This window comes from Electrophorus electricus, chromosome 4, assembly GCF_013358815.1.
Source record: "Electrophorus electricus isolate fEleEle1 chromosome 4, fEleEle1.pri, whole genome shotgun sequence".
Classification (NCBI taxonomy): domain Eukaryota; kingdom Metazoa; phylum Chordata; class Actinopteri; order Gymnotiformes; family Gymnotidae; genus Electrophorus; species Electrophorus electricus.
In genome coordinates this window covers 23,156,566-23,170,990 of record NC_049538.1, presented here as the reverse complement: position 1 = coordinate 23,170,990, position 14,425 = coordinate 23,156,566, and the positions used below count along the sequence as shown (strand labels likewise).

At 40.9% G+C, this 14,425-nt stretch overlaps 2 protein-coding genes across 16 annotated transcripts in view; one reads left to right on the top strand and one right to left on the bottom strand.

Annotated features, from left to right (window-relative positions):
- Nucleotides 1-2,633: 2,633 nt before the first annotated feature.
- On the top strand, nt 2,634-8,275 carry prpf18 (PRP18 pre-mRNA processing factor 18 homolog (yeast)). Of its 2 annotated transcripts, XM_027015104.2 has the most exons (11): nt 2,634-2,776; nt 3,144-3,221; nt 3,529-3,555; nt 4,391-4,492; nt 4,580-4,693; nt 4,783-4,929; nt 5,202-5,270; nt 5,368-5,508; nt 5,596-5,667; nt 7,292-7,447; nt 7,566-8,275. In XM_027015104.2, the coding sequence occupies exons 1-11, from the start codon at nt 2,708-2,710 to the stop codon at nt 7,644-7,646; spliced, it is 1,056 nt and encodes a 351-aa protein (XP_026870905.1). In that variant the 5' UTR covers nt 2,634-2,707; the 3' UTR covers nt 7,647-8,275. The 2 variants fall into 2 exon arrangements, with proteins under 2 accessions (XP_026870905.1, XP_026870906.1); XM_027015105.2 differs by lacking the exon at nt 3,529-3,555 and having other exon boundaries at nt 7,566-8,274.
- A 5,714-nt stretch (nt 8,276-13,989) lies between these two features.
- frmd4a (FERM domain containing 4A) overlaps nt 13,990-14,425 on the bottom strand; it is a 96,050-nt gene continuing 95,614 nt past the window's right edge. For 12 of the 14 annotated variants that reach the window (XM_035525512.1, XM_035525513.1, XM_035525509.1 and 9 more), the window contains exon 23: nt 13,990-14,224. In XM_035525512.1, the coding sequence (XP_035381405.1) occupies nt 14,122-14,224 (103 nt within the window). In that variant the 3' untranslated portion in view covers nt 13,990-14,121. Of the gene's footprint in view, nt 14,225-14,418 lie in introns of all 14 variants that reach the window. The other 2 variants (XM_035525510.1, XM_035525511.1) reach the window with 1 other exon arrangement.

The window sequence follows — 14,425 nt, the reverse complement described above, 5'->3', positions numbered from 1 at the left end:
GCTTATTTGGACATCGGACTATTTTGACCACGTTACCTATGTAACTGGCAGGATCTAAGAACCTACATGAAATTGAGTTGCCATAAAATACACTTACACACTTTTCAGTATTCAGTCAGTCTGTTTTAGATACAAAAAAATATTGTTTTAACAAGGCAGATGTACAATCCACATGTGGAAATCTGGTATAATAGAGATTTTCACACAAACTCTGGTCACTTCACATCTATAATTCTGACAGATTTGTTTTTATTCTCGGTCTCATTAGAATTAATAGTCTAAAAAAAGTTATTTAATCTCTGGGTATTCCTTCTTAAGGCTCCATACAAAAGATCATGCAGAAGGTAAACTTCATGTATCCTCTTTGGCCATATGCTTCTCAGAAGCAGCTGCTGAGAAGCAGCCTGACCAGTGGTTGCATGTAAAGGGTGTACATGGTCGACCGATTGCAGTGTGTGAAAATAAACAATGGTCAAAGTAAAGCAAAAACAGCCACACAGTGTATGGAGACTATATAAAGCAAATTTCACTATGAAAGGAAATCCAAAATCCCAGACATTTTAGGTATTTTAGAAATCAACTGGACACATTTTTAGGTCCTAAAACGAGGATATGTCTGACAAATAGTGGGCTTATGATCTCCTTTTCTTACATGAAAGTGTAACTTATCTGTACTCAGAATGTACATTAACTCCAGCCGGGTTGAGGAGCACAGGAAACAGACAAAATAGTAATGGCTATAGTTGTATGCCATGAGTGACTTGTAGGTACACAGTTTCTCTTTAGGGTAAATGCTAGCTAGGTTTCTCAATCAAATAAGAACAAAGTAATTTGACCACTGAACTCGTGTCCATTATGACAAATAATCCTCCCAGGCTACTATTCTTTAGGTATCTTGGAGAATATCACCTGTTGTTAGGGTGTGTTCACTTATATACAGTGGTGTGAAAAAGTGTTTGCCCCCTTCCTGATATTTTATTTTTTTGCATGTTTGTCACACTTAAATGTTTCAGATTATCCATCAAATTTAAATATTAGACAAAGATAGCACAAGTAAACACAAAATGCAGTTTTTAAATGAAGGTTTTATTATTATGGGAAAGAAATCCAAACCTACATGGCCCTGTGTAAAAAAGTGATTGCCCCCCCTTGCCTCAGTTAAGGTCAGTGTTCATAACTCCACAAATAAGAAAGAGACTGGGCAAAAATAGCCTGCATGGCAGAGTTCCAAGACAAAAACCACCGCTGAGCAAAAAGAACATAAAGGGTCGTCTCAGTTTTGTCAGAAAACATCTTGATGATCCCTAGACTTTTGGGAAAATACTCTGTGGACTGACAAGACAAAGTTGAACTTTTTGGAAGGTGTATGTCCCATTACATCTGGTGTAAAAGTAACACAGCATTTCAGAAAAGGAACATCATACCATCAGTAAAATATGGTGGTGGTAGTGTGATGGTCTGGGGCTGTTTTGCTGCTTCGGGACCTGGAGGACTTGCTGTGCTAAATGGAACCATGAATTCTGGTGTCTACCAAAAAATCCTGAAGGAGAATGTCCGGCCATCTGTTTGTGACCTCAAGCTGAAGCGCACTTGGATTCTGCAGCAGGACGATGATCCAAAACACCCAGCAAGTCCACCTCTGAATGGCTTAAGAAAAACAATATGAAGACTTGAGAGGCCTAGTCAAAGTCCTGACCTGAATCTGATTGAGATGCTGTGGCATGACCTTAAAAAGGTGGTTCATGCTCAAAAACCCTCCAATGTGGCTGAATTACAACAATTCTGCAAAGATGAGTGGGCCAAAATTCCTCCACAGTGTTGTAAAAGACTCATTGCCACTTATTGCAAACACTTTATTGCAGTTGTTGCTGCTAAGGGTGACCCAACCAGTTATTAGGTTTAGGGAGCAATCACTTTTTCACACAGGGCCATGAAGGTTTGGTGTTTTTTTTTCCCTTAATAATAAAAACTTTAAATTAAAAACTGCATTTTTTGCTTACTTGTGTTATCTTTGTCTAATATTTACATTTGTTTGATGATCTGAAACATTTAAGTGTAACAAACATGCAAAAAAAAAAAAGATATCAGGAAGGCGGCGAATACTTTTCATACCACTGTAACTGATGCAGTCCTGATAATTACGTTGACTTGCATAGTCATTTAGATTCTGCCATTATTGCGAGACCTGAAGGACCTTATTAGCTAAATCTAAATGCATGCCTATATGGATCGTCCTTGTATAAGGATATACGTGGAATAATGCTTTGACAGACATACATACAATATTTTGACATATCTGTTAGTAATGATTTAGCTGTTAAGGAAATTGAATAATCGCGGTGGATAAATGGCACAAATCTCTACTTCCGTTACCAAAATGCGCGCTTATCTTTCTGGTGACTTCGCTCCTGAAACCGTCTATTTAACGTAGTTTGTACCAGAGACGTTATGGAGAAAACCGGCTCTGGGTTGAACAACGTGAGGCAAGATATTATCGACTGGTATTGCAGGACAAAACACTAGAGGGCGACATGCTCTCACGTCAGAGGCTAAATTATCTCTCGCCATAGATTCGCTCAACCAAGCGCACATTTAGCGGAACTCCTTAATTACAACTTCCGGTTGACCAACTTGCCAGTGAGCTAGCTAGCTTTCTGCTTTCGCAGTTAGTTATAGTCAGTGCCACATTTTAACTTTTACAGTTACAATGATGGATATTCTGAAAGCGGAGATTGCGAGGAAGAGGAAACTAATTGAAGAGAAAGAACTCGTTGACGTGAGTGCTAAACAAGAGTTAAACGACTTTTGGTTAGCATTCTAGTCTTTTATGCAGTCTTGTTTTGTACCTCGGTAGCTAGCTAGCTAGCTAGCATAGCCCTGATATAGCCTTCTAGCTAGCATAGCTAGGTAGATCTTACGCACGAAATCGGGGCCAGGTCTTACTCTGAACCTCACAAAGTATTGTCAGCCGTTCAAACATCTTCGTAGTACCACTGTAACCAGTAGGGCACACACTGACATGAAGGGCCCATTCTAGTAGCTTTTTTTTCTAGCTACGCTAAAAAGCTAATCACAGTTGAACGATGACCCACTCCATCGATAAGTCGCATAGTAACGTTTATTTCTTTTTATTACCTTTCTAGGATTCAAAGAAATACTTCAAGCGAGCTGATCTTGCCCGAAAAGAGGAAGAAATCTACTATAAAAAATGTGGATATAAGGCAAGCTGTCTACCTAGCTAGCTACGTTAATTAACTCTAACTGCTCCTTTTCTGGATCTTACTGAAATCAAGCTCATTATAATTAATCAACCCGTGTCAGCCCGATAATGTGCGTAGTCGCATTTCCCTTTCCTATGACTTACTTTCTTCCTTTCAGACTTTCCTCTATCGTGTATCTTGCATTTCTCTCTTTCTCTAAGTCACAGTTCTCTTTAACTAGCTACGCAAGAATCGTCGGTTATTTCTCCTGTGTGTCCGAGCTCATATCTTCTGCCCCGCTCTCTCTGTGTCCTGTGTGGGTGCGCAGGTAGCTCTTGAACAGCCTGTGACACAGGTAGGGTGTAGTCAAGCAGTGGCTGGCTCTTTATGGACAAAATGCATGCCCCCCCCCCCCCCCCCGAATGTCATATTTCTTTTAAGCATAAAGAAAGAATGGGATTAGTTTCATTTGTTTACCTTGTTTCTTTTAATGAGCCTTGCTTTCAGTGTTTGCACTAAACTGATGGCCTTAATGTATTTGAATGGCATTGCGTTTTGTTTATAAAAAGGATGAGCAAATCTGTGTTTGAGTATTGAATGAATCTACCTGCTCATATCTAGAGATCTGATGTGTGTGTGAAAACTGCTGTCTGATTGATGCAGTTGTTCTTATTTTTTGTTTTATTTATTGGTGTGTCTTTGAGTTGGCTGTTGTGTTAAGTTTTATGTAAGTGCATGATATGCCAGACTTCTGTAATCTATTTATGCTAGAGTCTATTCGCATTCTGTACCAGCCACAGTATAAGAACATGGCTCACAGGGTTAGTGGTGTCATTGAGGATATGTCGGTGATCTGTTGCTTGGTTATAATATGAGACGTGCATTTTCCCTTTCTCTGTTGATTTCCTTCCTTAGGAGTGATATTACTCTGTTTGTTTTCACTATTAACATTTAAAAGATGTTGTAGCATGTAGATTTGAATAGACATACGTAGGGTTAACTAATCAGCATTTTTTATTAATTATGCTTCTTTCAGCCTGCACTAATTGAGGTTACATTTGCAATTCATGTTTTTACAGTAGTGTGAAGAGAGGCAGTGATTTAAAAGAGAAGGAGGCAGGATCAGTAATTTGTCTTTTTTGTTTGTTTGTTTTTGTTTTTCTTTTGTAAAAAAACAAAAAAAACAAAAGCCAGATGAGAAGAAGGAGGAGGCCGTGACACCGTCCACTTCAGCCACCCCTGAGCTGGAGCTCACAGAGGAGAAGTTACCAATGACCCTCTCCCGACAGGAGGTAGTCCCCACCAGTGGCTGGTCTTCTCTCTTGCTCCTCCTATTGTTATTGGTGGTTCAATCTTGTATAACTGTGGGCTTGCTGCAGGTGATCCGGCGTCTGAGGGAGCGTGGCGAGCCAGTGCGTCTGTTTGGAGAGTCTGACTATGACACCTTTCAGAGGCTCCGGAAGATCGAAATCCTCGCACCCGAAGTGAACGAGGCAAGGAGTCACATTTTAATCAAAATGCAGAGTTGGTCCTGAGGGTGAGGGTGTGGTTGTGTGGTAAGATGGACTGTCCATGCGCATAGGGCTTGAGGAATGATCTGAAGGCGGCTATGGATAAGATCGATCAGCAGTACCTGAATGAGATTGTGGGGGGCCAGGAGGCTGGAGAGGTGGACACGCAGCATGATCTCAAGGTGCATGAAGAGAACACCACCATTGAGGAGCTGGAGGTACCCAAATCCCTATTTGCACTCATGTCCCTTTTTTCTGTATTCAAGCTGATTTGTGTAAACTGATTTCTGGTGGAGTTACTTGGGTGAAAGGTGTCAACTTCAGCTATGAACCAGCAGATGGTGCTGCAGTCTAACTTTTGAAATTAGCATTATTTTTCAACTCACTATAATTCCGCGTTCCACTAGTGAATTCTTTACAAAGTCTGAATCTTTGTTCTTTAAGATTGTGATATAACTCATGTATTTTAACCACTCTATAACTTTTGCAGGCTCTAGGGGAGTCTCTGGGCACTGGGGATGACATGAGAGACATGGACATCATAGACAAAGTGCTGCGGGTATGATGTACTTTTACCTCTTGTGGACTGTAATGGAAGTCCTCAAATCTGTTCATTTGTATTGTACAGGCTATTGTGGAATTTGGTACGTGTTCAGTTCTTGTTAGGTGTATGGGCTAAAGAACTAAACGGCAGAGAGGACCATGTTAAGCGCAGTGTACAGGGAAAGTTGGCCAGTGCCACCCAGAAACAAACTGAATCTTACCTCACGCCTCTCTTCAGAAAACTTAGGAAGAAGGTACACATTTTTTTTACTAAGCGCCATTCTGTACGACTGTGGGACATTTAATTCAATGAGCCTAATGTTGACTCTCCTCTCTTGTAGAACCTGTCTGCAGATATTAAGGAATCAATCACAGACATCATTAAGTTTATGCTGCAGAGGGAATATGTAAAGGTGAGGTGAAGTGATGTTTCTTTTATTTGGAAAGCAATAATTGGATTAATCTTGATTAATCTTGTTTAATCCTCAAATGTGGTCTGTGATGAAATTCTATGCTGTTTTCCAAAGCCCTGCAAATGTGACCTTCACAAACACATTGCCAGAGCTTTTTGGTTAACTTTGGGGTAAATAGATGAGGTTATACTAACTGGTCCTGGGGATGAGGATTTACACTGTAGTTAAATCAATCTATTCCAAGAAAGGGGTGGGGGGAAGGAGCCAGCAAGAGGTAGATGAGAGAACATAGACAGGCATGATTACAGCTCTATATAAACCTCACTTATTTTGAGCCTTAGTATTAATTCCCATAAAATACATATATTATGCCATGATCAAAGCAAATACCTAAAGAAAAAAGTTATCGGTCAGCCTGAGAAGGGCTACAAAATTATTTCTAAGGCTCAGGAACTCCACTGAACCACAGTGAGAGCCATATTCTCCAAACAGAGAATACTTGAAAGAGTAGTGAATCCTCCTAAGAGTGTCTGGCCTGCCAGAATTTCTCCAAGGGCGCAGTATAAAATCATCCACGTTGTGAAGTATCCTAAAACAACAGACAAAGAGCTGAAGGCTTCTTTTACCTCAGCTAAGCTCGTGAGTCTATAATCAGAAAGAGACTGGGCAAAAAGTTTTCCATGGGAGAATTACATGGCGGAAAGCACTCCTAATCAAAAAAGGTCATAAATGCTTGTCTCACCACTGAGCACCCAGATGATTTCCAAGCCTTCTGGGAGATTATTCAGTGAACAGAGGAGCCCAAAATGGAACTCATTATATTTCTTGGATGACAGGTTCTATTATCTGTGGCTGAAAGCAAAAACACTGTAAGAACATCACAACAACAATCACTGTGGTAGTGTGATGAGTTGTGTGTTTTGCCCTTGTATTTATTTGATTTTATTTTTACTCAGTGTTCTCCCAGTTTAGTAATTGTTGGTTTCAACCAGCTAGTTAGATCACCCATTATTACCCATCAGCTTCCAGGCTGAGAGTGTGAGGAAATAACATATGATCCCTCTGAGCCACGTGAAGCCAGCCACCACATCCTGCAGTGCCAAACCAAGCTGCGCACAGTTGTAGGAGCATTTGAACTGCCCAGTTCTGTGTACGTGATGTGACGGATGCCTGCTAGCATGTGGCTAGCATTCCACTGATCCTTGGGAGAGAGAGGGAAACAAGGCTGTCGTCGTCTCTCTGAGAGCCAGCCAGCTTGTGCTCTCTTTGACTGCATAAGACTGGTTTTGTACACAGGGGACATGAGTGTTTTATAACACTTATGTAAATAAGTATAAAATATTTTTGTTCACTCAGGTGCATTTTAAATCTAAGATTTTGTCTAAACACCTACACCTAAAAAGCTCTTGTAATGTTTTATTTCTAATGTTGTGCTCTGATGTATGTGATATAAATTAGGCAAATCTGAACAGCTTCCTGCACAAGCAAATTACACTGGCTTGTCCCATCTTTCAATATTGGGCTCCAAACCTATTGAGAATAAACTAAGCCGTATTACTGATGACAAGCTGTCATATTCAGATTAATGCAAAAGTAGAAAATAATTTGTTTTGGCTGGACACAGGCAAATGATGCGTACCTGCAGATGGCAATAGGAAATGCTCCATGGCCCATCGGTGTGACCATGGTAGGCATTCACGCTCGTACTGGCCGAGAGAAGATCTTCTCCAAACATGTGGCTCATGTTCTCAACGATGAAACTCAGAGAAAGTACATCCAGGTTAGTGTGTGATGTAGATGTGGTATATGCTGGTTGTTTTTTTGTTTTTTTTTAAAATAAATGTTTAGTATTTGATGTATATGTGTGACACGTTTCTAATATCTACTTCTCTCTGTAGGGTTTGAAGAGACTAATGACAATCTGTCAAAAGCATTTCTCGACAGACCCTTCAAAATGTGTAGAATACAATGCGCTCTGACTCTCTCTGTATTTATATATATATATATATATATATATATATATATACACACACACACACACACACACACACACACACAATTTATATTGTAAATAAACAGTGTATTGTAAATATTCGGTCGCTAGTGAAAGCAAATGTTTCAAAATAAAATCTTATACCAGTCTTGGTGTAAAATACATCTTGTTTTTCATTTCTGAGAAAGTATGTTTATTCTATTCAGTATGACAGTGTTAAGTTAGAAATTCTGATATGTCCATCTGCATTTGATTTTCTCTTTTCCTATATAACCCTTCCAGGCTAAAACTGTATAAATGTCTCTAGGTTGTTTTTATGTGATTTTAACTGAAAAAAGTGATTCCTGGACTAAGACGGGAACACATGAAATGTTGCATTTACAGATGAAAGCCATTAGGGGCAACTGGTCTCTGCTGACTCATTTGCACATGGGTTCTGATTGCTGAATTCTTTTAAAGTTCTCTCATTCCTCAGTGGACAGGAAATCGCAAGTCACAGGAAGTGAGACTTCCTGCTGCTAGGGCAACATAGAATTTATAAAATGCTTATTACATTTGTGCACATTTTATTCATTCGTAACAGCTTCCTCCTGGACTCCTAAGGAACAAGCTGTCAGCATGTCACAAGGTTCACTCCATATATGTTTAAGGTTACAGATTCAAATAAAGTGCTTGTGAAACTCATCCACCCTTGGAGGAAATGAAGGGCAGGCTTTGCACCTCTGTGTCACTCCCAATCAGTTTGCTTTCAAGCAGCACACTATAGTCACCAGGGTTAAAATACTAGCGATAGTGAGCAGAGCATGTGTGTGAGACTAGTGCCATTACAGATTGCTTTGCTCTTTCTCAGTCCAGCGCAGCGGGGTTGTCCTATCGGCTTCCCTCTCCTAAGTGATTGGCAGTCATGTTTTCTCTGTAATATTACACATAGTCAGAGGCCCAGATGTCATGACCTTCTTGCTGGCAGATCTGCAGCAGATCTCTCCCAGGGACTCAGAGAAAGCACAGACTATAGACCCCAGCAGCCCCTGCTGCAGTTTCCATGGTGATGAGAGGCCTGTGACTCTAAACACACCACTCTGAAACTCACTAGTGAGAGGAGGAAACACATCCACACACAAATGCACGTCCACAACCCCAAGAACGCATCCTTTCACACTTACATTGCATTCTCACTACATGTGGGAGTCTCTCTCACACACACATACACACACTTAAGCTGCATGAGGATATAACAACTTCCAGCTGCTGTTGAATGCCGGAACAAAACACTCCGCAGCACCCCAAACCCTGCAGGGTTGCTACAGCAACACTGTTCAGGAAGAACTGGACTTTATTATGTAGCACAGTGTGTGTGTTTGGGTACAAGAAGCAAGTTATCAGTAACTGGATGAGTGGAACTTAACCATGAGTCACACTCAACTCGAAAAGAAAATCAACTCAATACAGGTAACCTCCATAATTAAGCTGAACACTTCACTGTTTACCCAAAAGGTACGATAAACACACAAAATAGCACATACACTGGTAGACACTCAAACAACACCCTAGGCTGACAGTATCTGACCCAGCAGTAGCCAGATCTCCACTACTTACTTTTCTGTTTTCCTTTGGCCAGTGGAAACTCTAAGCCATTGTGTGGGGGGCAAACATCTTTCTGGAAATCCGCCCCACATATAAACAACCTTCAGAGGATGTCGCGGATTCCACTGGACTTAAGAACAGAAGTTGTCAGAGAGCCAGAGGTGTGACTCATAGAAGTCTGTTGCATAACTGGAAGTGGTGACAGGCTGAGTGAAATTCCACTGAGTCATTAAAGCTTCCATTGTCTTCACAATGACACCTCCACCTGCAGGACTGATGAATGCAGGACGGGCGCTCGCTATGCCACATGGTTGCTGGTAAGGATATAGGTTGGGGGGGTAGGCAGATTAGGCTTGCTTGAGTTGTCGAGGACCTCTTTAGGAGAATAGAATTGAGGGCTGGGGGGAGGTTTATATAAAAACGGTCTTAGGAGATACATATGAATGTACATGTCTTTAAAAACTATTGGTCCTTGTTAAGAATGTTCCTATAATAATTGGAATTTATTAGAAGTGTTTTTTTGTCAAAATACAGGCAAGTTGGCAAGTAACTTGCAAACTTCAAAAACTACCAAAAACTGGGCCTCAGTTATGCTCAAACTAAATGTAAGACAGCAGTTAGAGAAAGAGCAAAACTGTGGAATTTGGCAGTGGCTCTCAACAGCTGCAGGTGACGCACACTAAAGCTGGACTATTAATCAAGTATGTGGGGTAACAATCTTGAGGCATAAGACTGCCATGTCTTTCAAAACATTGGGTTTTCTAAATTGTAATATGACTTTAAAAGCACATCAGTCTCATCCTACTGACAACAGGTTGTGTCCACAGTGCAAACTTATATAATTAGTATGTAGTACCTATTGACCGGATGCTAACAACCTGCTAGTACGTTATGACCAGATGCCCTTACCTTTTTACAACGTCTATTAACTGGAGGCAACCCTGTCCTTCAGATACAGCAATACAGTAATGTACTTTTCTAACTGTAACCTGAACTTCGTATTGAGTCCAGGAAAAGAGGAAACATGCACCATGAATGGATTTCCCTGCAACCTAGCATTGCATTCAGGATCTTGGCATTTTATAAATTCAAGGTTAAAATATAATGGTTAAGGAAGAAGTTCTCCTTTGAAATTAAAAGCCAGAGATTTTTATCTCAAAGCGATAAATGGAACTTAGCAGCAGATCAATACACTCGCTTCTCCCTATACAGATTATAATGTATTCTAATGTTCAAGTTCTCTAATTACTATTTATGAGGAAGCAAGTATGCCATGACCTTATGGAATATACTGGAGAGGGTGAAGAACAAGAGCAATCATTGTCACTTTCTACTTACCTTTTATGCATAATAATTATTCATTATGTATTCATATTATTCTGTTTTTTAATTGCATATAGTTTTTTAATGGAGTGTAACAATGACCTTAAAAAACTAATCTCAGAACTGAAAAAAAGGAAAAAAATATCACACCTGAGTTTAGAGAACATTCAGCAATAATTTATTTTCATAATCTCAAGAACCACCACATTTCTCATCTGGAAAATTCAGTATCAGTTGCCAACAACACGGTTTTTGAAAAATGTAAAGTTACTATACAAATTCTTAATAGAAAAAGAATAAATTAACTGTGGAATCTGGTTATTTTGACCGACAGTTCCACATTTTTTTTCCTACAACACCATTATAATGTGTCTGGTTATGTTTGAACTGAACTCCATAAACTCATGGAACATGCTCTATTGTCAGGATGAGGGAGTGACCGACACAGTTTAGTAACTAACATCCTTCATTTTGCACAACTTGTATTAAAACTATTGACAACAGTTAGGAAAGGTCTACAGCTAGGAAACAATGCAGTAACTGGTCATCGTGTAGCACCTGAAAGGGTTGTTACTATGTCCCAACTTAGTGAAAAATAAAAATAAAATAAAACAAATACTGATCGATAAAAAAACCTTAAAACATCTGAACGTTTTTCTTCTTTTAAAATAACCCAGACAGGTTTCCATAGAGTTTTCCATATATGTTGATAAATGTGTTAGTTTATTCTTTTGTTATAAAAGGTTTAGGTTTGTTATTAAATATAGATAGGAAGGAGAGGATGAGGAGAGAACACATTTCTCACTGCTGAAGGGGTAGTTAACCACAAGGCTTGAACCGCAGCACTATATGGGGTGGGAATGAGACGCTTTGTTCTGGTTAGAGTTAGGGATCTCTTGAGCTGGGTATCTGTCAGTTTGTTTTAATAGTAATGCACAATGAAGGTCGAGCATGCAAGGGAACAAGACCTAATCCAGTTAACCTCCAAAACATCACTGTGGCTTTAATACTGATTTCATTTGAAAGCCTGCAATATGTGGAGGCAGAATTGTACCATATCGGGTAATAGCAAGGACTTAAATCCACAGCCATACAAGCGACACAAGTAGCAACTGCTGTTCCATTGCCGTGTGTTACAGTAATATTGCCATGTAACATCTCAGGAGGTTCCTACCCTGCTGCTAAAAACACAAACATTTGCCAAGGCTGTTGACACAAAGGCATGATGGCACGTACATATCCCATAAAAAACAAAACTGGTGTGCTTTTAGATATCTATTTAAGCAGTATTTCACAGCCCATATGCAAGTGTGTTTTTGTGAGCTCTGGGAGGGTTCTGTATGGCTTGGTGTGTTTCCCTGTCACAGGGTTACAGATTGGAGGAGAAGGGCACCAGCGGTTTTAGCGAAAATCTCGCTGTTAAAATCCTGCGTGACATTAAACAGACAGACAGACAGACAGACAGACAAACAAACAAAAACAAACAAACCAATAAAACCAAAACAAAACATGAACACCCTGTAATCACCTCAGCTTCCGAGAGGCTGAAGTGAGTTTACGGCTCATGGTCACTGTTGAGGTTTCAAACTGAGGTCTGGACACGTGTATTCTGCTCATACAGTGTACTGGAATGCTTGTCTCCTGTACTGCTTCCTATGAATGGCAGAGAGGTAAGATGAAATAGAATGTGCTGTTTGTATATATTGTATATATCTTTCGGTTGTGCTCCTGTACTGTGGCTTTGCCAGGGTAAACCATACACTTCTTACAGTATACCGTTTTTAGTTTCACCTGGCACTTAAGAGTAAAAACACCACGACTAACACCCACTCTGAACAGATTTACAAATGAGAAAGTTGCTGCTTAGGAATGACGTCCATATCGTGATGCACGGCAGGCATGGGGATGAGCAGCTGTGGGCATGCGCTTCTTCAAGGCTGCGCCAGTCCATCTTAGAAATGGGCCTCAGAGCAGGGCATTGTGGGATTTATAGTTCACTGGTATACAGTACAGGCTCAGAGCACCATAGTGGCTGGGAGGCCACTGTAGATGATAGTACACGGGGCTGCCGCTTGAGAGGAAACATGGCACATAAAGTACTTCATCAGTTAGAATTGAGCGGCTGTCCTCCAGCACATGATCAGGGAAGGAGAGACCTTTGTAAAACAGACTGAGCAGAGTGAGCATTACTGGGGGAACTCTCTCTGTCTACTGCATTGATCTCTAAATTAGGAGGATTTTTTGGGGAAATGGACCCTGCTGGTTTGAAGCTACAGCCCCTGCTATAGCCTAATGCTCTGTTAAAACATTTACTAAAGAAAATCCAGGCAACTGCACTGCCAAAGGACTGCAAATGATGAACAAATGTTGCACACTGACAGAGACCATGAACCCCCAAAACCACTTCACTTTAAAATGCCTACAACTGGTCCTGAATTCAATCCTTCTCCTAACACTAAGCAGACCGTCCACACACTGCTCTCCAATGACAACTAAAGTTTTACTCCAACCATCAATGTGTCAGTAACAATCAGCATCTAGACTAAGTAATGGGCTTCATCTGATTCAGAGACTACCTGGAATACCCAAGGAAAGAAAAATCCCAATGATTGTAGCTTTGAATGTTAGAAACATTAGACTAATATTAGTTGGGAGGAATTGAATTTCACTAAAGCAGCCACAGCTGTCATTACAGTGCATGATGTGGCTAGCCTGTTATACTGCTGCGTATCTCTACATCCTTGGGACTCTGTTTTGTGTGTATATTTTGGGACTGCTCAAGGATCCTCCAGTTTCCACATATAGTGATACTGAACAGAACAATGTACAAAATGCTGCTTTTTTATTGGTCTGCATCTGAGGGGTGGGTTCGGCTGCTATCTTCTGTGTTCTTTAAACTCACTTCTATTTATATTTTTACAGAACATAAAAAAAAAGAAAAAACAAGACGTCCATAATCAGGAGCAAGGGTTTATGGTTCACTCTGTGAGTGGGGCCTGTGATTCATTGCTTTTACCTTGCCTGAACAGAGCACATGAAATGTGACAAGATGGCCATTGAGAGTTCTGAATTCTCCATCTTCAGTACAGAATTACACACACACACACACACAGATGTGTGTTTGAATTATGAGTGAGGCAGGTGCTTCACTAGAATGCAGACACATACATATACACACACATCTCCAGAACGGAGGGTGCATCCACCACGCTTGACTCCAGCGACAGAACTGGACAATGGAGGTTTGTGCATACGGCGCGATTGGCTGGCAGCTAACTGGGTCACAGTTCAGAGTTCAAAAGGTAAGCAGTGAGAGGGTCAGAAAGGTCTACTTGCACTCGCTTTAGTCCAGATGAGTCCAACCTCTGCGATCCTGTAGCCCAGAGCCACTGTACCACTGGATATGCACACATACAGAAAGTTGGGGGGGGGGGGGGTTGGCTCCAGCCGTACGACTGTCTAGGTGTGTTGAGGTCCAGCCCATGGACAGACCTGCCTGGAGAACACTGTTCCAGGGAGCGAGGGATGAAGGAGGGCAGGGATTGAGGATGGGTTCAGACGAGTGTTCCTGGTTTGGCCTTCTCGTGCCCATACCACTGCACATCCGCTAGCTCAGAGCACAGAGGACTGCTCAGGAAACAGCTATCACTGAACGATCTGTGATGAAACACACACACCCAAACACACATCCATTACGGGTGTTGCTCCGTCTGTCTCAATAACACTGTTCAGAGTTAGGACTTGACACAACAGACGTTCCAAAGGGCAGTCTGGGAGTATACAGAGAAAGAGAAGGTCTAATCCCCATGCAGAGAGACAGAGAGAAAGAGAGCCAATGAGAGTGAGAGTACCTCTCTA

Excerpts from the sequence above, each read along its gene's own strand:
- prpf18 (XM_027015104.2), top strand. The coding sequence starts at position 2,708 with ATGATGGATATTCTGAAAGCGGAGATTGCGAGGAAGAGGAAACTAATT. Across the intron at positions 4,694-4,782 it reads TCGCACCCGAAGTGAACGAG|GGCTTGAGGAATGATCTGAA; the intron begins GCAAGGAGTCAC and ends CCATGCGCATAG. Across the intron at positions 5,509-5,595 it reads TCAGAAAACTTAGGAAGAAG|AACCTGTCTGCAGATATTAA; the intron begins GTACACATTTTT and ends CCTCTCTTGTAG.